This window comes from Oenanthe melanoleuca, chromosome 1, assembly GCF_029582105.1.
Source record: "Oenanthe melanoleuca isolate GR-GAL-2019-014 chromosome 1, OMel1.0, whole genome shotgun sequence".
In the NCBI taxonomy this organism is placed as follows: Eukaryota; Metazoa; Chordata; class Aves; order Passeriformes; family Muscicapidae; genus Oenanthe; species Oenanthe melanoleuca.
The window spans coordinates 85,647,835-85,675,098 of NC_079333.1; the positions used below are offsets into that span (position 1 = coordinate 85,647,835).

Consider the following 27,264-nt stretch of genomic DNA (forward strand, 5'->3'; position numbering starts at 1 on the left):
AACAGATTTCAGGGGTAAGAGATGAACAGCAGTGGATATGCATGTTGTATTTAATAATTTATATGCTTGTGTTGTAAACCAGAGCCCCAGTCTCTGCAAGGCATGGGATTAGTTTCTCATTCTGCATGATTCAGAGTAAGCAAAGCCAGAAACATGAGTTGAAACCTCAAAACGTAGTCACAATTTTTTGTAAATATTTGGAAGAGCAAGCTGTTAGTAAAAGCTTTGTCATTGATTTTAGGTCACAAACGCATCCTTCATCTCAATTTTTTGAGAAATACACATGTACACAGTTGGTCTGGGTAGAATAGGCAGCAATAGGAGCTATAGGCTGTACATGTTGCTCTCAGTTTCTGTATAGATCCTTCTTAATAGGCAGTACAGATCTTGTTTTTCTCACTGCTGACTGAACATGCAAGTTTGGACATGAAGAACTTCATATTAGAAAGTTTATCAGACTCTTTTAACATTTAAGTGAAACTTACTGTTTCTAGAATAGTCTCTTTTAAAACATGTTCTTAAATTTGATAATTTTGCAGCAACATGAGGCAGAAGTTAAGCAGCTGACAGAAGCCTTGAGAGAAATAACTAAAGAAAATAGGAGGCTGAAGTCATCATTTGAAAGCTTGAAGGAAGTGAATGACTCTTTAAGAAAACAGGTAGAATTATTTCCTGTTTTAAATAATTCTGCAAGTCACAGTCAATAATTTTAAATATTTGAGCAGCTTGAGTTTGCAAGATTGCCAACTTTTTGTTTCTCTAAGACAAGAATTGTATGAATGACTGTAAGAAAGTACTTTTTTCCTCACCTGTTTCTAGTACTTGAAATTTAGCTTTTCTGACCTTTTACAGTATAAAAAAGTAGTAAGATTTATTCCACTGACTCAGTAGCAGCAGCTAATTGTGAGGAGGGGAAAATCCATTGAGAATGGATGGAGAGAAAGTATTTTATGACATAATGGAATCCAGCCTGTGCAGATTTGCTGTGCCAAATTGCTATGCTGATTCTATTAAATAAAAAGTGGAATGTTTATTTTCTACGCCATGTTTGATCAGTGTTTTCAGTTACTTTTGCAAATTTTAATGTAGGCAGTATTTTCTCAATTTGTAAACTAGAATGGTGTTTCATAGTAATGCATAGAGTAGGAATTTGTCTGACATGACTTAAGTCTGATCTAAAATGGTGATACACACATTATCTAAATTATTTGAGCATTGTTTATTCATTGAACTAATTGATATTCTGATAATCTGAATACAGATTCAGAATCTACAGCAGAGCCTTATGCTTTCCCTTAAGAAGGTCAGACCTAACTGCTAGGATGTTGATGGTTCTGATGCAACCCATCTGTCTTGTTACTTCCTCTCACTATGAAATCTTTGCATTGCTGTGCAAACTGAGGGCTTTTTAGCATGGTCAGTAACCATCTTCCGGATTAACAGGACTATGATAACATTCTTAAATTCGCGCATTTTTGTCACTTCTTCATGAAAAGTAATCAAATGTGAAATGCCTGTGTATCTAGAGTGTCATTTGTAGTGCTTATTCTTCCCCTGCACTCTGAAAGGTTGGGCTGCAGGTCAACAAAGAGATAGTGCTGCTGTCTTATTTATCCTGTCACCACAGAGGTGACAAGAGTGTCACACCTTGGAACTGTTCAAAAGCTGTCTGGACATAGCAGCCAGTTCTTCCTGGCTCAGAGTTGGGGGTTGGACCAGATGTTTTCCAGAGGTGCTCTCAAATCTCAACCAGTCTATAATCCTGTAATTTTTTGAGGGAGGTGGATGATGATTTTGTTTCTATCACTTTTCATGCTAATAAGAAAAATCTTGAACTTAAATAATTTAGCTGCTCAGCAACATTAAGTTACCTTCAGTGTTTTAATTAAGTCAAGATGGGAGTTTTGAATTTACAGATAGTTTAATATTTTCTGCTTCTTGCAGTTATGTGATGTAACTGACTTGAACAAGAAGTTGGAAGATCAAGCACGAAGAGTACAAGCTCGTTTGGAGAATCTACAAGTAAGGTTTGTTCTTACATGTACCTGCTTTTATAGGAAACCAGTGCAACATAATTCATTGTTATATTTTGTTGTAGAGGAAGTATGAATTTTCAGTGGTACGGAAATCTAATGTTTTATGTCAAGTGATGAATGAAAGCAAACCTGTGAAACAGGAAAAAGTGGCAACATCAAAAACTGCTACGGTAAGAATTAAGCAGAAGTCTTGAATCTTTTCATTCAAAAGACATTAGGCAGTGTAACATTCTCTGTGCATCTGCTAGAAATTACAAAATGTAGCTTTTAATTTTATGAGTTATGAAACAGTTTATATTGGGGGAAAACCCACACTTAACAAAGAATTAAGTTTGTTGCTAAAAATGTCTTGGATTTCATGTTGCTTGTGTGTATGTATATGTGTAGATTTTTATTTATACGGCAAGTTTTCCTCCCCATATCATGTTGTCTTTCATTTGCCAGTTAGAATTGTAACCCGTGTCCACTGTCACAGGTTTCTTTTGCTGTGTCAGAACAAATCTTAGACTCATTCTGGTTACTGCTACAGTACAGCACTATCGTTATGAATAACACCAGATAAAAAGTAATCTTTTAGAAGTATCTAATAGAGAAACTTAATCTTCTAAACCAAGAGTGGTATGCTACTATTATTTTTTTGAGAAGTAATCTTTAGGGAAAGACAGAGATTAAATACAGTGTTTGTTCACAGTTCAAAAAATAACTTTTTTTCCATAAAAAACCTTCTAACATCACGTAATGAAATTCTTTGTGTCTCCATGTAATTCCATTTATGGTGTTACTCTGCCAGCATCTCCCAGCTGGTTATGCTTTTTTTTTTCTGACTAGAGGGAAACTTTGAAATGAGAAAAATATTCACACCCCTCAATCTGACAGGTCTAGTTGCATAAAAATGTCCTGTCTATATATACCTAACAAATTCTCTTTATATAGGTTTTAGCATACTTTGATTGCATGTGAAATACAAATAGTATCAGTAGTTACAGTTCTGAGTGAGGAGGAAAAGAGTTACCTGAAGGTAGGTAGAAGAAAACTTCTGAGGTCTTTAGGAAACTGTTCATGCAGCCCATTTTCAGGTATCTCTGGATTTCTTTTGTAGAGTATTTCATTGCAGTGTAGTAGAGCCCAGATGAGAGTTTCATCAAGTCTGTGTTCTTTTTTTAAACTATGCTAGTTACCCAGTTAAATTTATCAACAGTGGATTGCATGAAATGAAACAAAGTAGGTCTCGTGCATTGAAATAAGAATCTCCCAATATGAAAGGCATTCAAGACTTGTTTTCTCCTGTAATTCATTTGTCTAAAGTATAAAGTGTAGTGATTCTGTATGTGAATTTTTTTTCCAAGTTTTTTTACTACCATTTGACCAAGTACAAAATAAATTATGGATATATGTTTTTCACACCCAAAAACCATCACAATAGGTGTTTGTTTTGCACTGAGGAGTGAGTTGTGAGGGAGAGAGAAGGAAACCCTGCAGGGTTCCTTCTGGGTCTTTGAAAGAAAGGCCTGATAACAAATGGCTTAGTTAAATGGCTATTTTAATAAGACAGAATAAGAGGAGGAATATAGAGAGTAAGTCTTGTGTCCCTTTAGATGCTGGCAACGTTGTGTTTGTGCAGCATCAAAATGGAGCCTGGACTTTTCCCAAGGAATGCTGAGCAGAGCCTGTCCATTGAGAGAAGCCCCTCCTTTTCAGCTACTCAACATATTATATAATTGTCTTGCAAGAAAACAACTCTGTTCATGAAGGATGTTCTTGAGAGGAGAACTTGTTGCCCTTTTAGACAAGGGCAAGGCCAGTCAGGATCAGCAGTACCAAGAGGGAACTGCCTGAGTTTATCCTGCAGCCAAGCACAGGATAAACTCTGCAGTAGGTTGGTCTGTTTAGCACAGCACAGACTGCACCTGCTCAACGTAACTGTGATGTGGATCTCTGACTCCTTGATGTGCAGTGGTCTTCCAGTCAGGACTGCCACTTTCCAACCTTAGATCTGCATAGCATTTACCTTTCCCAGAGATATTGTAAGTTACAGTTACATTAATGTTATATGGGATTCTCAAACTGTATGTGTCAGGCCAGCAGAGCACACATGGCCTGTTCAAGATCACTGTCTGCTTGGATTCATTTTCCACAGGCTCACACTACAGTAAATCACTTCTCTGGTTTTATCAGGCATAAAATTCTCATTCTTTCTAATATGTATAATATTTCATAGCTAATGTGCTCTCATGTATTTCAGTCTGTTTCTGTTTTAGCTTAGAAAAACCATTAAATTGAAAGCTGAAGTATCTGATATTGTGAATATATTACAGCTACCACTGAATTCACAAGTCTATGAACTCTTAACTTATCTTATGGATTGGATCTCTGACCAGCATCTTAGCAAAATAAAAACACAAGAAGAGAGAGAGGGGAGTCATAAATGTCTGGTTACCCAGAGCTCAAAGCACTCCTGTACTCAGGAAAAGTGTTTGAAGGTAAAGGGGTTTGGGTTGTTTGCTTGTGTTAATATGTTTTCAGATTTCAGTGTGTTTTAAATGATTCTGAGAGTATAACAGGTCAGGATATAATTAAAACAAAATAATTGTTAGTAAGTCATTGTTCATTCCAGCTGTGAGATATAAGAGATAATTTGTCATTTGTAAAGCATACAGATAATTTTTGATAAAAAGTATGGTGTCCTGTCTCGACCTAAGAGTTTCAACATTTTATTTCAAGTGACTTCTGTGAGGTGATAGCTTGCCTTGTGTTTTATGTGTGATACATTGTTTTAAGGAGATAACAGGTCAAATATAAAATATTTTTATGCCTGTCTAGGTATTAAAATATCAATGTATCAATAAAATTAATTTATCAGTAAAAGGTGATGTTATGCTGTATTTCAACACCTCTATTATTTTTTCTTGTGATACTAAGATTTAGAAATCAGTGAGGTGTTCAGAAAATTCACTTTCTTTTATTCATTTAGATTTGTAGCCGCTGTGATTGGATTTACTGAGATTGAGCTCACATGCATCTCCACTCCCACATGTAAACCTATGTAAAATTTAAAACCTGTGTATAATTCTGTTAGCTGTACTGGATCTTGTCATCTGATAAAATCCAAGAGAAGGTTAAGAGGGTTTTTTTGTTTGTTTTTCAATTACACTTAGCTTATAGAATATTCATACACTGCATGTAATTCTGTTTTTGTATATTTTTGCAGGTTTTACCTATAGTTACTGAGCAGCTCCAGTGGATGCCATATGTGAATCCTAAACTGCATGTGCCTGTGATTAAATTTATTTACTGGTCTATAAGGCAGTTAGACACTGATATGCAGGTAAAACAAGTAGTCCTCGTGCAGTATGTTTTTTTAAAAAATCAAAGAAGATTAATGGATTTTGCATATTAAATACATATGAAAAATGGATGTTTTCAGGTAGCATATAAAAAATAATCTGCTGTCTTTGTAAAACATGTATACATAGTATTCACCACAGACAGGTGGTAAATGAAAACAAATTATTTTTCAAGTTAAATTTAAATTTTGCATTGTGTATCTAAATGTAGTTTTCCAATGTTTGTGATCTCTTTTGTGATGTCTAAGCACATCTGAAGCTGTGTTTTTTTATATGCATTAACAAAACTTGCTCTAGAGAAGGCAGTTATTTTATTGTGTATTTTATGAATGAGATTCGTTGAAAGTGATGGAAGCGAGTGGCAAAGCACTGAAGAAATTTTGGTTTTGCTGTCCTCTGCTTGGTGTCTAACCTCAAGACATTCCTTCCTCTTTTTCACTAGACTGCCATAAGAAAATATTTAGCAATACAATGAAGAAAAAGACAGTAGTCTTACTGTGTAGACCCAGCAGGGTGCTGTCAATGTTCATTTACTAAATCAAATGCTAGAAACTTCATAAATATCTTGAGTTTAAATTCAATACAATAGTAAGATGTTGGGTTTAATTCTACTAAGTAACTGTATTTTAAACAAGCACATTGTGAATTTTGATTCTGTGGAAATACTTCTGTAGAATTGATAAAAATCTAATGGATGTTACCTGTTACCTGTTCTTAAGCTTCATATTTAGATCTTGATTCTGTAGATGCTTTCAAAGGATATAACTTCAGGCAAGCTTACAAAATTGAGTTTAGTGAAACAGCTTTTTCTGGAACCAGAGGTATAAATAACAGAGTATCCAGGACCCTCACTAATTAGTCTCTTGCTGAAGTGTGTGTGTTAATAAGACACCATGTTAATATTATTCAGCTGCTTTTGGAACACATAGCAGTGTCTCCTGTACTGTTTATATTCCCATACCTGGTCAAAGAATTTGCAATTTAATATTTAATTGCATGAAGAACACATGTATGTTCAGTTTTAATGTTTGCACTAACTATATGCACTATTTGAAGCAGCATGCAACAAGATCAACCATGAGGAGACTTGGTGAAGATATTTTCAAAGGCATAGTGAGTAAGGGAAACCCACACAGTTCTTCTGAGCAGTCTACAGAAAGTAAATCAAAGTCAGCAGCTTTCTTTAAGAGTTTCTGTATGCCTCTGAGGTTTTTGTCAACTTTGATTGTGCTTAAAACAGTGAGACAAGGTAAGTCAAGATTTTTTTACATAATTTATCTATTTCAGTCATGTGCCTGGAAAAAAACATTTTAATGACACTGTACAGTCTATTATACTTTATTAGTGAAGTGTGATTTTACTTGGGTATTGTGAAGCAAACTAGACAAGTATGCATCTTGCTATTTTTAACTTTATGTTAGTATTTATATGGTTTTTTTAATGTGATGATTTGTCAGACAAGTCAGCATTTCTGAAGAGGGGGAAGAAGATAAAGGTTTCAAAGTACACACTGCAATATTACAAGAATCAGATTGTCGGGACAGTGTGAGAAAAGATGTGTAAAATACAACTCAAAGAATAAGATAACTCTCAGCTGATTTGTTAACTGCTACTTTCAGTAATGAAGTGTTCTCTTCAGAAGAGAAACAGGGAGCAAGATGTTGCAGATCCTTTTTTATAGAAGTCAGGCAGAAAAGTGATTCTATATCATTAAGAGCAGGCGTAAGATGTGATTGCTGCTTACCTGCAGCAACTTAGCAATACTGTGTGCCTGCATAACTAGGAATTTCTAGAATAATTCTTTCTATAACTAGGAATTTCTAGAATAAATTTCACATAGCATAAGAACAAACATCTCTATAATGTTTTACCAACTCTGTGGTACTAACCACTTATTTTTCCCCTTTTCAAAGACATTTTAAAAGCATGGATTGTTACGATAGCAAGTAATTTTTAGTGGGGTTAAAACTGAGCAATCTAACCTCAGAGATGGTCCTGCTTTTGACAGGAAGGTTGGATTAGATTCCAACCTAAATTATTCCGTGTTTCTATTTTTCTCCCATTTTTTCTCAGACTGGTTTGTTTTTTAAAATATCTTTACAAGTAACATGTTTTTTTGTCAATTACATGAGGAGATTCATACAGATTACAGAGATGTTAATTTTCAAAATACTCTTGAAATACCATGCCAAAATGTCAAAATCACATGCCTGCTTTGGCATCTGATTTTTTTTTTGCCTCTTCGTGAAATATGTTAAATTTTGGGACATGTCTTAGACAGCAGAAATCCACGTCACAAAAATTGCTACAATCTGTAGCACCCTGCTTGACATGAAACAGGAATGCCAGAGATTTTAAATGCGTAATGAATAGAGGTTTTATTCACAGAAGTTGTGCTTCTGGGTTATATGTTTAACCAGATTAGTATGTTTTTATGCTTAATGATCTGTGCAGTATTTATATTGAGTATTTATAGTAAACACAGGATTAAAACGTGAAGACCATTCTGACATCATTCATGAACTAACACAGAGTTCCAGCTGTTGGAGGGAGCTATTTCAGTCAACATATTTTGGTGAAGCATGATAATTAGTCTAAATTTAAGACTCACATTTTAGGAATGTTTGATAAAAGCAATGCAAGAAGAATTAAAATAAAAAACTAGTCAGTGCAGAGACTGATTTACCCTAAGCAGATGAGCACTCTTAAAATGAATCAGTTTAGCTTCTCATGGTTGCTTTTTACTGCTGGCTTTTGTAACACAGAAAATATGATCTGTTGTTAAACATATGTCAGATATCACCATGTATGAATTTTGATCACTCTGACCACATGGCACTAATGATCTGGTGATAAACTGGCAGATTTGGTTTGAACATATGTCCTCATTCCTTCAAAATGTCAGTATCCAGCAGATGGCACCGTTGTTAAACTTAATGCAGTAGGATAAATTGTTTCCTTCTACTTAATTTTCTGTGCTCCAGATGATCAGTGCAACTCTAAGATACTGAGGAAGATTTGACAGCAGGAAGTTAAGAAAATAGATTGGTTCACTTAATCTACATCCTTTGTATAATTTTTCACAATGGATGAGAGTATAAAATGTTTATACTGAAACTACAGCTTTTTATAGAAGGAATGGGACTAGTTGCTCTCATGAAAATAATTGCTCTCACTCAGACAAAACAGCCACTGACTCCCTTAATAGAGGTTTCCCATATGTTGAAACCAACATTGCCTCAAACTATGTGAGTTTGTGTTTTCTTTCCTCTGTAACAAAATATTTGTAGGACTTTATATTTGTGAGTACATTTTTCTTAAGCATATGAATTATAGGTAGTCTTTTTCTCTACTCACAATAAATTGTTAAGGAGTAAAAATAGGCAGAGAGTGTCTTTAAATAGCAAATTTAATATTTTCAGCTATTTAACTTTTAACTGTGTATCTGCCGTGGTAACTGTCAGTTGTTCAAATGATTTAATGAAACAAAGATTATAGAAAATTTATTGCCTGTATTCTGATATTTTCAGTGGATATCCTGGCTCAGGCATTTGAGTCCCTTCGTGTAGACTTGAAGACAGATGAAGGGAGGGCCTTATTTTTGGAATACCAATGTGTGCCTGTCATATTAAGTCACTTGAAAGTATCCAGTGCAAGTCTGCTTTCCAGTGCTCTTGATGGATTACTTCAGATGACCGTGGAATCCGGTAAATTTGGGTAATTACAAAAAAAATCATGATGAAAACAGATGAGGAAAGCATAAAACCAGTGTAAAAGCAGTATAAAAATACAGTGCAAAAACTGTTTAAATAGTCTGATTTACTATAAGCAATTCTTTGTATCATGTGCATTCAGTAAAGACATAAACTGTACTTTCAAATTGTTTGTCTTTTTCTGAGTCATCTTGTGCTTTCTTCTCCATCTCAGCCACTGTGTTTTGTATTTAGTCCTGGTTACTTTCTTATTTCTTGCTGTGAATTTTTGCAGATATTTTTTCTTTGGCTTTTCAGTTTATTCCACTGTATTGCCTTGCTGATATTTATCTTTGAAGTCAGACTGTGCCAGGGAAGCTAAATCATGAAAACCTGCCAGAAGGTGGAGATAAAAAATAGGTTCTATTTTAATTCTTTCCTATTTTGAATGAGCAGCTCATCCCAAATCATTTTTCAGTTTCTAGTGCTTGGAAATGGTATTTCTAGATGAGATGGTTATGTTTTGCTGAATTTTACTGTGCCAAGATGATTATGTTTTGCTGAATTTTACTGTGCTTTGGGCCTAGAAAAGCATTAGTAATCTTATTTGTCACAGCATTTTTCCAGGTGATACAGGTAAGGATCAATTGATAGGATGAGCATGAAGGTAGTAACACATTCCAATGCCATGTTGAATAAACCTTGTGAGTGTTTTGGGTTTTTTAAGATAAAATTATTCACTGCCTTTAAGAACAGAAATGTGTATTGTTTTGGAAGTATTGTACTAGTTAAATAGAGAGCATGTTTGACTTGGGATGGTATAGCATTGATAAAAAACACTTTTGTAGCAACCAAAGATAACAGTCTAAGCAAGATGGACAGTGTTTGGTATTTATTTGGGTAATGTACATCTTCTGTTACCCAGCAGTAGATATTCTGATACACTTAAGTGCCTGCAGTTTGAAGAATAATGAAGATATATTGTGAGAGTCAAATTTTGCTTTCTTCTTCTTAGAGAAGTTCTATATATGTGAAATCAGGGAAGGAAGAGCACTGCTTAATTAAATTGTCATTTGATTGAAAATTATTTCTTGGCAGCTGGATATAAAACCTTATTTAGAGCCTTACTCTTCGATAGAATAAATTACCAATACACAAATCAGGCATGTTCTGCTCTCTTCCAATACACAGTGTTTTGCAAGAAGTTGTTAACAATGAGAAATAGTGTTGCTGATGGGAAATTGTGTTTTCATTCCTTTGTAAGTTTTCGATTAAAAGTCATTAAAAGACAAACTATGGAAGGTGGCAGTGACTGTTCAGAAGACAACTCTCTGTGTTAAACAGGAATTCATGCTCAGTTTTAAAGCTGTATTCATGTTCAGCCCTAAATATGAAGACAAAGGTAGTGGCTGTATACTAAAATATGAAGTTAAATTACCCAAAGAGACAGTATTCAATCAAGAGGAAGCAAAGCCTAGACTTCCATTTTTTTATGTAATATATATACCATCCTAGTCATTCTCTCAATTTGTTGCAGTAATTTTCTGTCTTTACAGAAGTGTTACAATGCTCAAAAATAATACCTTTAGAGATGAATCAATTAGAAATTAAATTGTAAAAAAGACTAGTAGAATTTTTTCCGGCATATAATTTTCTATAACTTTATTTTTTAAGTTGTTTTTTTTTTTTATGAGGCATTTTTACAGATTTGAATCTCAGTTGTCCAGACTGAAAAATGTGAATCAGATACGAAATACTACTGTGTTGCAGTACTACTCCCTGTAACTGCATTTACCTTTTTTTTTTTTTTTTTTATAATAAGCAGTGAACACTAATGTTTTTATGCAGTCCAGGCTTATCTTAGGTCCTGAGGGCCTCTCCCCTGGAAGAAATTATTTTTCTCATGATTCAGAAATGAAGCCTAAGTTTCCCTCATATATTAAGGATAGTTACTTAAGCTGCATGTGAAGAATCACAGAATCACAGAATGTGTTGAGTTGGAAGGGACCCATCAGGATTATCAAGTCCAATGCCTGGCCCTGTGCAGGACGCCTCAAGAGTCACAGCCTGTGCTCAAGAGCATTGTGCAAATGCTTCTTGAATTCAGGAAGGCTTGGTGCTGTGACCACTTCCCTGAGGAGCCTGTTCCAGTGTTCAACCACCCTTTCCATGGATATCCAACCTAAAGCTCCCCTGACTCAGCTTCATGCCATTTCCTCAATTGGTCATGAGAGTGAGGAGATCAGTGTCTGCCCCTCCTCTTCCCTGTACTGAAGACTGCAGTGGGGTTGTCCCTCAGTCTTCTCCAGTCTGAACAGACCAAGTGACCTCAGCCCTTCTTTATAAAGCTTCCTTTGCAGACCCTTCACTTCATGGCCTTGCATTGAACATTCCTTTATACCTTAATGTGGTTTTTTATATTGTGGCACCCAGAACTGCCCTCAGCACTCAAGGTGAGGCTGCCCCACGGAAGAGCAGAATGGGACAATCCCCTCCCTTGCCCAGCTAGTGATGTTGGGCCTGATGTCCTCCAAGACAGGGTTGGCCCTCCTGGCTGCCAGGACACTGCTGACTCATGTTCAATTTTTTGCTGTCCAGGGCCCCCAGGTCCCTTTCCCCAGTGCTGCTCTCCAGCCTCTCATTCCCAAGTCTGTCTGGACATCCAGGGTTGCCCCATCTTAAGTGCAGAATCTGGCACTTCGCAGTGTTAGACTTCACATGGTTGGTGATTGCCCAGCTCTCTAATGTGTTGGGGTCTCTCTGAAGGTACCTGTTACTCTAAGACAGACATTTGTCTTGATGGAACCTAGAATGTGAGTCTGCTGGACTGCTTAAGCAGATTTGGATTGGTTTGCATGTTCTTAGAATTTAGATCCGAGTAATTGCTTTTGGCTTCATAGTGTGCCTGGTACAGTGGGTTCAGAATCCAGGTTTCCATTGCCAATTCACACAACACTGACAGTGCTTCACTTACTGATAATATGATGTCAAGTGCAACAGCTGAGGCATTAGTATCATCTTTTTTCTATCTATGTTCAAGACTTTAATGGCAAATTTAAATTAATAAGTCTCACTGTTGTGGATCTTACTGGCAGACAGCCTTTCATGCAGTCCATGTCTTCAGGAGTTAAGCATTCGACAATCTTTGAGAGTCCTGACACCAACATTTTGATGGGAAATGATAGAGGACTGAAAGGTGACATTCCACAGTACTTTTTTTCTTTCTTCATCTCCTCTGTACAAGGGTGGATAATATTAGTGTACCTGTCTAGCTAGTACACTTGTGGAATTCTGTGAAGAAATGTTGAAGATTTTGGTAACCCTAGGAAGCTAATTTGTATGTGTTTCTTGAAACTTAGTTGCATCAAGTTTTTATTTCCCAGACATCTGTGTGTTTCCATGCCATTGTATAATTCTGAAAAAAGTAATCCCACTATTTTGTTCCAATATAGTGGGACAGCCCTGGCTGAACATGAGGTGCCCACTAAACCACTCTGACACTTCCCTCTTCAGCAGAACAGGGGGAAGAAAATAAGATGAAAGAAATAAATTGTGGGTCAAGATAAAGGCAGGTTATTAAAGCAAAAGCAAAGCCCACACATGGAACCAAAGGAAACCAAAATATTCCATCAATAGTGTCTGGCCACTTCTTGGGAAGTGGGGCTTCAGCATGCATAGAGTTTGCTCCAGAAGGCGTCATAAATAAGGAGTGCCCCCTTCCCTTCTCACATTGCCTTCACCCTCCTCTTTTCTCTTGTCTTGTATTGCTGAGCAAATTCCATATGGTATTGGAGGGAGTCACTTTGGGTCAGCTGTTCTGCCTGTGTCCCCTGCCATGATCTTTCCCAACCCCAGCCTGCTGGTGAGGGGGAATTTTAGAGAGACAGTGTTGACACTGTGCTGGCACTGCTTAGCAGTAGCCAAGGACTGGTATGTTACCTGCACCTTTCCAGCTACCAATACAAAGCACAGCACTTTGAGGGCTGCTGTGAAGAAAATTAACTCAGCCAGACCTAGTATGCCCAATCATTAACATATTTGGAATTGTAACAGTGTGTCAAATATACAGAATATATGTATGTGTGTGGTATAAATATATATATATATGCCAATCTTTGTTTGCCTCACCTCTTTTACTAAAATCTTAAGCCCTAAGGAGGAGGTAAAATGTTCTACTGATCATCGTTCTTGTCATACACAAACTCATTCATAGTTGGACCAAAGGCTGACTTTTAAATGTCAGGGGTGAAAAAAGTTGAGGTCAGTATTCTCCTCAGGGCATAAGAGTGAGAGGAACTGCTAAAGATGTTATGCAGTAATTTCAGACAGTTTACTTTGTGTCAAAAGAACTTCAGTTTCAGTTTACTTTTATGCTCTCATAGTGCTGGGGCTTTTTCCATATTCCAGTACTTTTGTGGATTCTCTTCATTACTTTTACTGTTAGTAGATTTGAAGAACAAAATTTTGCAACTGTGTGGGTCCTTACCTAACCACTTGCATTCTGTTAGCAAATTGCTTAGTTTAATCTATGCTAGAAACTTAATAAGTAACTGATACGAAATTGTAGGTAATTCTTAGGGTAAACTATATCATTCTGAATAATTTATGTTGTATTTCATGTTGTTTATATGATGGAGAATTTTTTTTTCAGATGAGTTCAGTGGCCTAAGTTGCAGTCCAGTTGGTTTAGTCAGCTCTCTTCAGGGAAAGTAATAGATTTCTTGAAATTGTGAGAGTTAACAGCTTGTTGTAAACCTGACAATAGTAAATCAACTCCACAAAGATATTTTATCTCTTTTCTCTTATTACATTCTGCTAATATTTTTGCTTAAAAGTGTACATAATGGTGTATAAATTGGTATAGCTATATTTTTACTGTAGCCATCTCATTGGTTCCTGTCTTGTTCCATGGTCAGATAGGAGGACTGTCAGTTCAGTTTTATTCTCTTCAATTTCTTTTTTGCTCTCCATACCCATTACCAGTATTTCAATCCATGTTTGTTTTCTGGAGGATGCCCATCTTTCCCTTACTGTAAAGACTGACAGATAAAAGCAGAATCAAGGGAACAAATCCTGCAGTGTTATTTTAGTCATGGTGCTCTTTTCCTTGAATCTGAGGCTTCAGATGGGTGCCATAGCATTCAACTTGATCCTTTTGGTTTTTGAATCTAGTGAGTGATCTATAAAGGCATTTTTTTTGCTTCTCATTGGGAGAAAGGGTAAGATGTCTATTCCTGCTTATTTAATAGGGAAGAGGGATTTCAGTCCACAGCTTTTGAAGGTTTCCTTACTTTAGTTAAGGGAAAGCAGGCTTCCAGGCCATAGTGTTTGGTTTTCAGTCCCATCTCTAAGTTATGACCCTTCTGAAGAAAGATCTAAAACCAGTGTTCTCTGAAAGAATTGTCATAGAAAGTAGGTTTAGTATTTTGTTAAATGCTGAATGGCTTGTGATAGATTTCTCCAAATGCAGAGTGCTCTGCCTTTGAAATTTTGAGAGCAAAACATATTAACTGCTACATGCTGGTGTTTCAGTTTAGTCAAATGGCATATAATGTATTTACTGTTTATCAAAGTTCTTACCATTTCCCATTAAAATTACTATTAAAATTAATGTTTGAAAATTAAAGTAATAGTTACTTCTAACCATCCAGATTGTTATAGTATGAAACAGTGGCTTCCAGAGCATCTTCATACCCCAAAGCTCCCTCCTGAGGACTACAAATTTATTTTCTTGACAGATTGTGTTTCTAGGAAAGCAGTTGCAGCACACTGTTCGAGACAATTCCTGAATACCAGACTTGAAACATTTTCTGGAAACAATCTAATAATAAGTAGCATGACCTCATCAAGAAAATTTGTTCTGTGGGTATTGATGAACATCACATCATTGGTATTAAATCACCTTGTAGTTGAATACTTGTCATATGCAGTCTGGTTCAGTAGTGTTCTTCCTGTCTTCTCACACAGCTTAATGTGGTTTTTTTAACATGTGTATCAGTTAAAAGGGTTTTAAATGATGTAGTGAGTTTATATTCACCTCTCAAAAATACTGTTGTTAACTGCAGTCTGGTTCATGCCTGATTTGAAATTGGTTGGCAGTGAGCTCCCTGCCTCAGTTTCACCTTTTGCACTTTGGTACAAAGACATCATACATTTTAAACTCCTTCTGCAGTGATATCTGACTGCTGTCAGGTAGATTGCTAGGTTCCTCTTTCTCAACCTTAAGTTCATTCAATGAGATCAAAACTTACCTGCTTACTGGGCATTACAAAACACTGGCATTTGCTTTAAATAAAATTAAATGTACTTTGTCCTCAAGCTTATTTCTGTTTTGCAGAGAGTATATTTTTATATTAGTGTGTACTTAAATCGAAATGGGAGCACATTCAAGAAAAAGAACCTCAGAATGATTATCTCAGGTTTACTATAAGCTATGGGACATTCTGGTAGGGCTTTAGTGTGATTTTGTAACCATATTGACATAACTGAAGAACTTCAATAACTGTAAAAGCAAGCTGTATTTGCACATTCACTGAACCTTACTTTTAATTTTAATTTTTTTTTTTAAGAAAATATTTTGGTTGTGGATAACCAAGTCTGTGTTCAGATGTACTCATCTTGTAGGGAAGTTAATGAAGCCAGGGAAGATAAAAGGATTTTGTCCATAGTAAGCTGTGCTTATTTACATGTAAACTGAAGTCTTCTTATGTGGACTATCTATATGACACTTCTCTTTTCTTTTTTGCTGGAATGCTTCCATAACTGATGCTAGGAGTTCTACAACATGCATGTTCTGTGGGTAATTCTAAAAAGTCAGTGTTCAGAATTTTCCAAAAAACTTGAACTTTTATGTTTCCTCCTGAGTCTTAGCATTTTGAGACTTTACAGACTACAAGCAGTGAAGGCATGGAGTAAAAAATGCCTGTATGCTTAAACAGATTAAAATTCAGCATTTTCCAGCATATTATCTTTACTTGTAACTTTGCAGGACTGCGGCTTTTCAAGTGAATTTATTCTGCAGCTCTGAAAGGTTAAAAATGTTATGTTTGTGAATACTGTATTAAGGTAGGATTCCCCTCACCTGTGTGAAAAGCAGATGTGAAATTGTCCTGAAGACTTGTGTTTTGAAGCTATAGTGATAGAAATGATTTACCACTTATGTGGCATGAGCATTGAAATACAAACCATTTAAAAGGAAATCCTTCCTCTATTATCCTATCTTACCTTTGTAATTTTTATTCATTTTTCTGAAAACAGTGGATAATTTTGTTGGATTAGTAGATGTTTTAATTTAATATTTTAACCACAGAAAAGGATCTCTAGCTGTTAAATGCAGTCTAGATAGTGCTAGGACCCATCTATATATGCTGAAAGCAAGCAAGTACACCAAGACTTGCACACATTTTTGTTAATCAATTTAAAATTTAGTTTGAATTCTTTGAATTAATTTAGTGTGAAGTACGCCTCTCTGATAACAAATAACATCGGTGTCATTATTTTCTCCCTCTTCTAGTAACAATCATGTAATGCTTAACCATTCTGAGTTTTGGACCCCTGTCTCATCCACTCCAAAGGAATAAATAGAAGGAACCACTAAATATAAAGTTATGTAGAGCCAAATAGCCATTTTGGAAGTAAAGCTTCACTATTCGTTTAGGGTAATATTGTGGTTTTTAGCAGCATATCATTTTGAAGGTAGCTGTGAATGCTAACTTTCAAAAAGTATTTGATGTTAAAAGGACTTGTTTATATCAGTATTTGGATATACACATCTCTTTCCAGTCAATTTAAGTTTTGAAATCTTTAGAACATTCAATTTTTTTCAAGTAAAATCTTGTTTGCTCTTATTTACTAAAATTGCATACCTTTAATAAAAAGCTTCCAGTTTTGTAGTTTTCCATGAAATTATTTAAGTAGGAAAAATATTCTTATATGCATTTTGTTTTGTATTTGACTATCAGAACTGCTGTACTTTTTAGCTAGCTTTTTTTCAAGTAATGTCATAATTGAAATAGTTCCATAAAGAAAAGCTTTCCTTGGAAGTGGAAAATAAAAATTGTCATTTGAGTAACATCTATGCATTGGCAGAGCTCAGACTTTATATACCTGCTCATTTGCAATCTAATGTTACAGAACTACAGGTAATGCCAGGTGATGTTTATTTATGTTAAGGTTTTCTTAGAGTTTGTCATTGTGTTTGAAGCAAAACCCTACAGACACCTACACTGTGCTCTAAACACTGACACTGAGCAGTCCTGGCTACTGATTACAGGAGAAAAAGTTAAATTCAGCAAATGGTTCAAATCTTGTAGGTGACTCTTAGAGGCAGTTGGTTATAAGCAAGTGATGTTGCTGTTTCCTTTGAAGTGTTTCTGCTGTGGTGCACAGTTAACTTTTGTATTTGGTAACTTTTCCACACTAGTAGACACCGCTGCATCATTCACTTGCATTGCTGAGATGCCTTCTCCTCCCAGCAGATCCTCTCTCAATTAGAAAATGAGGCAAAACTGTAATCATTAATTGGTTAAAACATGAACTTAGAGTTATTATTTTATTTCCTTAAGTGACATAGCTTTAGGTATGAAAAAGAATTTTCTGGGTAACTGTAGCTGGTGAGACTTTATGCTGTGTGTGACTGATTACTTTGAGGGTAAATTTCATATGAATTCTGTCAACAGTGATAAATTCCTTATTGTTTGTTGCAGTCTACCAATCAAGCTAAGTTAATTCAAGTATAGCACACTCCAGTTTTTTAAGTATACCACTGGAGGCTTTTGCAGATTATTTTAAATTGTGACAAAGTCCTGTCAGAATAAATTCTAATCATGTTTTTCTAAGATAGTTAAATAAAAGCAGAATCTAGGCCACCAAAATATTTTAAAATGTAAAGCTTTATTAACTATTAAGTTAGTTAATCAGCTGGAGATGTATTTAAATGATATATTAGTTTTGTTCATTTTCTGATTACTTAGAGTATAATCATCAAAAGCTTATCTGAATTGAATATGCAAACAGTGTACAGAAAGTCCATTTAAACATGCTTTTTTCAATTGGGTTGTATGTGAACTTGCAAACTGTTAGACATTATTACTGTGTTACATTTTCTGTTATATAGGAAATACCATCTGTCTTAAAATTAATGTTGTCTTTTATATTAGTTGGTAAACTAATTTAAAGTCAGAACTTTCTTACAGCATATATGCATGTATGTGTGGGCGTATTATTTTTTTAATGTAATATGTTTAAGGAACCAGTAAGAGCAGGGCAGCAAAAAAATATTCAGATCAGCTAAATATGGTATTTGTTTACCCTGCAGAAAAGGAATTTAAAACATGGTATGGCTATTTAAGAGTATTTATAGGAATAAATTGTAGGGTTGCCCTGTTCATCCAAGCAGTCTTTGTTACCTTTAGATCTCTCATTAATCAGAGGTCAGATGAGTCAGAAGTCACACTAAATGCGTTTTTTAAAGCCTTTTGTTGTCTTAACAGACAATAGAAAGAAGAAAAGCCTTTCTCAGTTTGCTTCTTGAAGGTCAATGTTCTCACAGATTTATTTATTCTTCCCTTTCTGATAAGCATCTTTGCTTAGTAAGAGATACTGTTTCAGGGTTTTGTAGTTAAAACAAAGTTCATCAGTGGCGCACTGCAGGTTGGTATGACCAACCATTTCTGGTTTTTGGGAATAGGCAGTCGTTTGTGGGAGCTCTAGCAAATTTTAGAAGAATTTCTATAAATTTATAGCTCTGTAGACTTAACATAAAGTTACAGACTACATCATTTGTAGGCCTTGATTTTCATTGCTTTAGAGAAGGTTACCTCTTCCTGCTGTTATACAGAAATTTTACTTCACTCTTCAGTGATAGAAATATTTGGTCAGGAAGCACTCAAGATGGTAGATTGTGGTCATTTGGCTTTGCTTATTTGCTGTTTCCATTCATAGTTTTGTCACCACTTCTCATGGATTTTAACAGGTTAAACTCACTAGGGCATTACAGCATTGTACCAGCAGTGAAATTTTAGTTAATTGTTTTTCCAGGTTTAAGATTCTGCTGTATGTAGTTAATAACCCCAGAGTTCTGTCACAGAGAGCAGTGGCTCTCTGAAGAGCACTGAGTCTTGAGTGTATGTCAGTCACGTATCACTAAGTGTAGCACATGTGGTGAACTCATCTAAGGATTTTCTGTTTGCTGTAATTGACAGATAGCCCTGAGGTTTTTTAATATGGCATTTTTGGAAAAATAATACCTCCTGCAGAGAAAGTACAGAAATGCTGAAAAAAATATTGAAAGTGATATGCCTTGAAGACCATAAGCTAAAATAAAATGAGAAATAGTATCTTTACTTAAATTTTTTTTTCTCTGATTATTGCATTCTTTTCTACTTTACTTTCATTCTAGTTTTATATTTATTACTGTTACCATTAAGAGACAGCAAATTGTAACTGGAAGTAGTACTAAAACTGAGAGGACAAGGTGCATAAAAACATAGGTGTATTGAACACAGTAGAAAGAATGCAAGAAACACAGAAGTAGATGTAAACAGAAAAGCAGATTAATTTATAGTGATTTATTGCCTTGTTAATGCATATCTCTGAATAACTGTTGTTTTGCATTGCTTTGGGTTAAGAACAGAGCATATTTCAGCTATGCAAACCACGAAACATCTGCCTGCCTTTTCCAAACTTTATAGAATGTCAGTTGTTGTTGCCTTTTATTGCTGCAAGGTTGGCCTCTTTCTACCAAACTCTGTTATTATCCTGCATCTGTATGATTGTCATCCACACATTCCATCATGTGTGTTGTAGAGTCCAGCATTTTAAATCAATTTGCCAAAGCAGCTCTGCTGAAAAGAGAGGAAAGATTACGTGTAGCCATAGTTTCTCTGATCTGTGATAAAGGCATTTGCTGTTTCTCAGTCTCTTCATTTGAGGGTACAAACCAGCAAAGGCCCACAAGTCTCATGAATTCCCTGTATATCAGGGAGGTGCACTTGGTCATTGGTTGGAATAGGAATAACTGGGGCCTTACTGAATATTCAGCATAAATGCCCAGCTCAGGTAATTAGTTATCTAGGCTCTAAAGCTGACTTCAAGTGCCAAGTAGATTTCTTATTTAAGCCCTATTTCATACAGTTTTCTGTAGTATTTTTTCAGATTTTATTTCATTAAACCTTCTGAAATAAATTAAAACCTTGAATTCACTCCAAGGCTACATGTTACATTTAATAAGCTGTATGTCCTTGAATGAGGAAAGGGAAAATTTTGGCCAAAACATACATCCAACCTTCTTTGTACTGATAAAAACATCTTGATATCCTATTTATAAATTGCAGTATTCAGGATATGACTTTTTCTTCATGTCTTGTTTGTTGGTTTATGCTGTAATTTGCATATTGCAGTTTCTTATTAAGTGAAACACATTAAATATTTTAACATTATGCAATTAAAACACCTTTCTCCCATGTGTATTCTGATAATGCAAATGCCCTGTTAGTATATCAAAGTGTTTTAAGAAAAACCAAATTGTTCCTTCTTTTCTTTATGTTTTTGCTATAAATCAATATGTAATATCAGAACCAAGAATGAGATAACCAGGGAACAGATTTAACCTTATTTTGAAGTTACTAGATTTTGGGGAACATGGTAGAGAGAAATGTTTCTCAGTGTGACATAAAAACTCATCCACTATTTAAAGGGAGAGGGGTTTATATTTAATTATTGTACAGATCTTACTTTTACCTCTTAATTACTGTGTTTCCTCTCTTGAAACTAAGTACAGGGACAGTATGCTGATAATGAAAAACTCTCAGGTCTCACATGGTCTCTTATATGTACTATCCCTGTCCTTGTGATTTGCAGCAGCTTAAAGTATTTCTTTCTGAGTCTTTTTGCTCAGCTTAATGTTCCCCTCCCTTGGTCTAAAGGAAAGAGCCGTGATATAAGCATTGCATAAACATTTTCAGTGTAAGAATTTTTATTTGAGTTTAAAATGGTTCTGTTTCCTGTTTTCCTTTGTTCTCAAGATAATAGACACTGTTTTAATCCAAGGATCAGTAGTGTCAGAATTCTTAGGAACCTGCATTTTTTCAGTTTTTATTTTACCTGACTTTTGCATCACATGTTTAGAAGAAACTGAAGTATTTGGTCATTCTAATTATTGCAAACATGAAGCATTTAAGGCTTTGTAAAGGGATCAATAGCAGTTACACTTTTCTCTGCACTGAACTCTGTGATACAGTTTTAAAGTGATTTTCTTTTCCAGGTTCATTACATCCTTTCCTGGAAGCTTGCAGTAACGAATCCTTCTTCCGGACTTGCTCTGTATTGCTTCAAAGTTCTAAGCTAGATATTGCAGTTTTGGAAAAGCTCAGTGTTATACTGCAAAAACTCTCCAGAATAAAGTAATCCTTTATTACCCTCATTCTGTTACCTTTTATTAGGTCAATGAACTTGGTGACCTTTATATTTTTTCTTTTATAAAAACTCTTCTCTGTTTTTCTGTTGATTCCCTCCACCATATACAATGCTGGACTTTTAATGTTAGCAGTAAAATTTAAACTGTTTCTGTCATTGAGAAATGTCAGTTAGTGCATAAATCTAGTTCAATTTGCAGAGTACAAACTAGAAAAAAGCCTCACAATGTAGACTTAAAGAGGAATTATTCCTTATGTCTGCAGGTGACAAAAATGCTTAGAATTATTAGAAGAGAATTCTAGACTTCTAGTTTTACTCAGATACTTAATAGTAAGCTCCTTTGAAAATTTAGTCTTATCTTTGACTTGCATTCAAGCTTCATCAGTTTTCATTTCCTTCAAAAAATAAATTTAAGATTTTGAGCCAATTTAGCCCTTTTGGGAATGTTTGTATTCTTAATGGTGTTCCCATTGTTTACTGTTTATTATTTTATTGTAACAAAGGTCATCATATCAATAGTTATGTGCTGCTGAGTTTCACTGGCACATTGCTCGGTAGAGTTGTTTCATTTATGTGAGGGGAGGTCTAAACTTAGTAATTTTTTACATTGAACTTAAAGTTGTTGACAAAACTGAGATTTTCATTTCTTGTAAGGAATAAAATTGAGCTCTAGGAAAAAGGTTTTCCTATAAAATAATTTAATATTAACTATAACCAGCATTTACTAGGAAATTATTAGTGAAAAAATTAAATTGGCTCATAAATCCTAATTTTTTAAAATTTTATTGTCTCTGAAATCTTATTTCATGAGTGGAAAGCCCTGTTACAGCCTTTCTGTGATCTTTCCATATACTATGTGTACATATCACTCAAGAAAAATTATAATTTTTGTTAATTTTTGCCAGTTTTTTCTCACCACGCATTGATAACCTTATGCTTAGAAGCATACATATAGAAATATATTAAATACTCAAAATAATGCACATTTTGCTTCATTAAAATATATTTTCTGTAGAATCTTCACTGCTTATGTGAAGCCTCTCAATTTTCAATTGACAATTATTTTATTCAAAATCTTTTGCAGAAGCAATAAGAAGATGTTTAAATTGTTTGGTCTTCATCAGCTGTTCCGAGAACTACGTAGAACTGTAGATCCAGGTCACACCTTCCTCTGTATAAACCTCAACTCAATTCTGCTGAATTTGGAATTCTTGAGGAGTAACTCTCTTTCCCCCAGTCTAAGCTCAAGTGATTAATTTTCAATCTGTATAATTTATACCAACTGCCTTTGTTACTTGAAATTTGGAGTTGGTTTTTTTACTGATTTGTATAAATACGTTAAGCAGCATCTCAGTACTGTGTAATTCATTGTGTATCTTGTGGATTCTTACTTATATTTCACTCATTCATAAAAAGGAAAATGAAAAACTTTGTAATATGCTAGATGTGGCTTTCTTCAATATTTTCTAGAGAAGTGAAATAATGTTGCTGTTGTGAATGATTCATGCAATGTAAGCAATTGAATCCTTAGAGTAAGCAGATCAGAAATGCCAATCTTTCCTTACAGGTATGAAACTTATTTACTTTTGACTCTTGAGAGAGTTTTATAAATTCTGTAATTTATTTTATGGTTAATAAGTAGCAGACAGGTATCTTTTGATAATCCTGCAAACTAGATTTTAGTTTAACATGACTAGATGTATTGAATGGGAAATTTTGTTGGTTTGGTTTCAGAATTTCTTAGAGTTTGATCTTTTCCTGTATTTAAGTAACATTTAGTATTTTATCTGCTTTGTATAGTGCAACTTTGGATGGTAATATCTTTGCAAATGTAAATAAAAGCATTTCTTAAAATGTCTGGCAATAGTAATCTGTACCATAAAATTACTGTATTTTACTGCTTCTCCTGTATTTTGTGTTATATTGCAATACCATCTTCACAGTACCCACTTTTCTGAGTATGAATATATTTTTGTCAGCCACAGTTCAGTGTTTAGAAGTTCTTACAAATTGGAAATAGGATACTTCTTAAAATTGAAATTAGTCTTCCACTTTGTAGTGTAATTACTGAAAATCTATATTTGTAAAATTGAAAATGCAGTTAAAGCATGAAGATTTGCTGTATTTCAGTCTTTGACTAACACTGACATCAGTATAAAACTTCAGAGAGTTTTTATTTCTCATTTTTATTTATTAGGTTGTTTTTGGTTTGGTGTTTTTTGGTTGGTGGGTTTGGTGTTTTTGTTTTGTTTTTTGTTTGCTTTGTTTTGTTTTTGTTTGGTTTCTGTTTGGCTTTTTTGTTGTTGTTGAGAGGTTTTTTTGTTTATTTTTTACCAGAAGTATTCAAACTGGTCTTTGAAATTCTAACTGCAAATACTTTTCTAGCAATCCAACTTAACATTTCTAACAAGCTTTTCTATGAAATGACTCTACACCAGATTTGGCACCAAGTATGTCTAGAAGAGAGCAAACACTGTGCACTCTCTGGGCAGGAAACCAATTCCAGGTAATTTTAAAATAACACTAATCATAGCTAAAAGCATTTTCTGACAATGTTATGTTTTGAAATAAGTATTTCTTCATCAGTAGTTTTGGATATCTGTCAAATTTACAAACAGTGCAAAAGCTTGCATATACCTTAGGCTGGAGACAAATTCCTATTATTTAGAAAGAATATTCCCAGTCCTCATGTGCTTCTCCATCTTCTGCCATTTAAAAATACTACAAAATCAGTAACTGGAAGAATCTGTAGAAAGTTCCTAGTTTCTTATCTCCACAGAAATGTTGATTGTGCTCTTAGTTTTCAGCCTTCATTGCTGTAGTTTGTTAATCTGCTAATCTTTCCTTTGGATCCCAATTTAACACAAAGTAGTCATCCAGTAATTGCACTGTGGCTTTTAATACTGGTCCCTTGTAGTTTATACACAGTATTGTTCTGGAAAGTTGAATCATAGCTAATTTCAAGTTTTTATGATCTAAATGTTAGTTTTCTGTAAAAATGCAAAATAAAAGGGTTTTCCAATCTATTAAATATCAATGCATGATATTGATGACCTAAGGATTAAACTAGATCATTTTGGTCTTACACAAATATTTCAAGGCCAGGTTAGATGGGGCACTGAGGCACCTGGTCTAGTGAGAGGTGTCACCCTCCCTTGAACATCTGCCTTTTGAGCCAGCCCACCCCACTTGTCCCCACCAACCCTTGTCCTGACCTTGCTCAAACATCCCCATCCTGTTCCCATCCCCCTGAGTACCTTGGCAGTTTCTGTGGTGAAAGGGAATAGAGGAAGCCAGTTGCATTCCCTGCTGTCATTTGTGGATTTGTTTTGGCTTTTGGAAAGGATAGATTTCTGTCAAGTTTGCCACACTTTGGGCATCTCTTTGTATTGTCTTTCCCTCACAGATGGAATCTAGAATGGGTTTTTCTGCTTTTATGACATTTAGATACTATGAGTATCTAAATTTCTTCTGCTTTACCCTTCTTCCAGAAAACTGTCTACGAGAAGAGACATTTGAAAAATTTAACTGTACCTCTAGCTATTTCCTGCAGCTCTCTATTCCCTAAGGAAACACTGTGTATGTGATCTCAGTTTTCTGGTTCCCTGAAGAGGAGTATGCTATTTTAAATATGCCAGACACCTCTGTCAAGAGGTGGATTAATATCCATCCAGAGAATATCATTTTTCAACCATTTTTTGTGAGAGAATTTGAGGGTACACGAGAGACGTGATGACCACTTGCCATTAAAAAAAAGGAACTCTCACACTTTCTGCGAGCTGATCAGTCAGAACATAGACTACAATCTGCCTTGTCTTGCTTGTGTGTAGTTCTCCAGAAGTGAACTACCATCCCTGGCATGAAACAAAGAAAATTTCTTGTAGTCACAACCTGTTGCCTTAAGGAAAGATAAGACACAATTTTGTCTTGCTGGCTTTTCTGAACAGCTGTTAGAGTCCCCTTGTTGAGAAAGTCACCAAGAATATTGAATCTCTTCATGTTGAGACAGTTTTCATACCAGAACAGACTACCAAATATGAAGAAAAATAATTTCCTCTTATTTTTCTTACAAGCCTGAATACTGTGGAAATGTAATCACTCTTGCTGTTTATCAAAGATTTCCTATTGATAAATTTTTCAGACCTCATCTACAAGGCGTAGATTTAGCAAATCTATAAGACAGATTGGTCCCTGGGCACGGGATAGTTGTATTTGCAGAAGCTTGGCACAGCTGAATAAAGTAGGCTTGTTTTACCCAACCTGCACAGCTGTGCTCTGTTTCTTCATATTTGTGACTTTCACCAGCTGATAAAAGTTCTGGAAGTGGGATTTCAGAGTTACCTTCCTGTTCTCCTGAGCATGACTGGCTTGAATCTCTTTCTAATGTTATATAACTGAATTTAACAAGATTTCTTGTAGCAGATAAATTTACCTGGAAGGTGAAGTTATGCCAAAGGCAACATATTTTGAAGAGCTTCTATTCATGGTCAGCATCAATGTCTAAAATACATGATTTAACTTACTAGACAGATTTAGAAGGAGCTGAAAGTAGAGCTCATAATTCAGAGCTGTTACACTGGATCCTTTAATTACATACTGAATTTTTCACCTAAAACTTATATGGCTTTGGAGATTGATGATCAGATAAAAAGCATTTATCTTCAGGATAATGTATTTAAATGTAGTACAGAAAGTTGGAAATTTTGATCTATGAAGGAATTTAGTAATCTTCCACTTTCCAAATGGTTAAAGGGACTGCAGTGGAAGAGCAGTGACCCCTTGTGTTCCTCTGAATGATGTAATGCTCACATGTTTTTAAAACTCACAGAAATTACTGTAAAAGTAATAGTGCTGTGCAGCATTGAGATCTTCCTGATTTCTACACACCACTGAAGAACACTGTGATGGGCAGAGGCACCTTTATGTGTTGTACTGGATCTTGTAGTGTGTTGTGCCAAAACTACCATCATCCATCTTGGCTTTTGGGCTGATGAAACCCTTGAATGCTATCTTCTGACCATGGTAAGGAATATCCTTGTCTATTAGACTTTTGGTTTTTGCTAAGTTTGAAAGCAGGTGTATCTACGACTACATTATTGCTACTAAAAGAGATAACTATGAACAAAATCACTTTCTGTTTACTTGCTTGTAGGTTTGCTTTTTTTTAATGGTCCTGAGTTGAAATTTAACAGGATGTAACAAGACATTCTGATCTCTAGTCACACTGAGAGAATGAACTGAGGAAGAGATCTGAGAAGCCATATATATTTTTCCCCAGAAATCAGTTCTCTTTGTGCCCATTACTCAAGCATGTTTAGACTGGACCCAAGGAATATTTCCCTGAATATAACAAAGCTCTCTGATCACTGCAGCTTAATGGTAAGTAACTGCTCTGATAGGTGTACCCAAGCTAGGGCTGCAAATCCAGTGGCCAGAATACTTCTAACAATAGTTAAAAGGTCAGCCCAAAAAACATTCCAACTAATAAGCTTACTCTAAGATCATCTTCAAGTACATAAAATGGCATCCTTAGTACAGTTAATTATGGAGAAAAATAAGCAAAAATAATCTATCTAGCCTCAGGGGAAAAAAGAAGTATAGGGTAGAATTTCAAACAGGAGCATAATATCCCACCCACACATCAGCTTTTTGGAAAAGAAGTAGGCTTTTGAAGAAGGTTGGAGATAACTACTGTTGCCAGACTGGTTTTTTGCTTCAGAAGAAGCAGTATTCTAGTGTGTGGATTCAAGAGTTATTTGTATAAGAAATGCAATTAAA

At 35.2% G+C, this 27,264-nt stretch overlaps 1 protein-coding gene across 2 annotated transcripts in view; it reads left to right on the top strand.

Moving 5' to 3' along the window:
- Nucleotides 1–23,668, top strand: part of CCDC138 (coiled-coil domain containing 138) — a 30,096-nt gene extending 6,428 nt beyond the window's left edge. For both annotated transcript variants that reach the window (XM_056482989.1, XM_056482997.1), the window contains exons 7-15: nt 540–659; nt 1,945–2,022; nt 2,099–2,206; nt 4,352–4,516; nt 5,245–5,361; nt 6,440–6,629; nt 8,911–9,087; nt 21,335–21,473; nt 22,571–23,668. In XM_056482989.1, the coding sequence (XP_056338964.1) occupies nt 540–659; nt 1,945–2,022; nt 2,099–2,206; nt 4,352–4,516; nt 5,245–5,361; nt 6,440–6,629; nt 8,911–9,087; nt 21,335–21,473; nt 22,571–22,742 (1,266 nt within the window). In that variant the 3' untranslated portion in view covers nt 22,743–23,668. The remainder of the gene's footprint in view (nt 1–539; nt 660–1,944; nt 2,023–2,098; nt 2,207–4,351; nt 4,517–5,244; nt 5,362–6,439; nt 6,630–8,910; nt 9,088–21,334; nt 21,474–22,570) is intronic.
- The last annotated feature ends 3,596 nt before the right edge of the window (nt 23,669–27,264 follow it).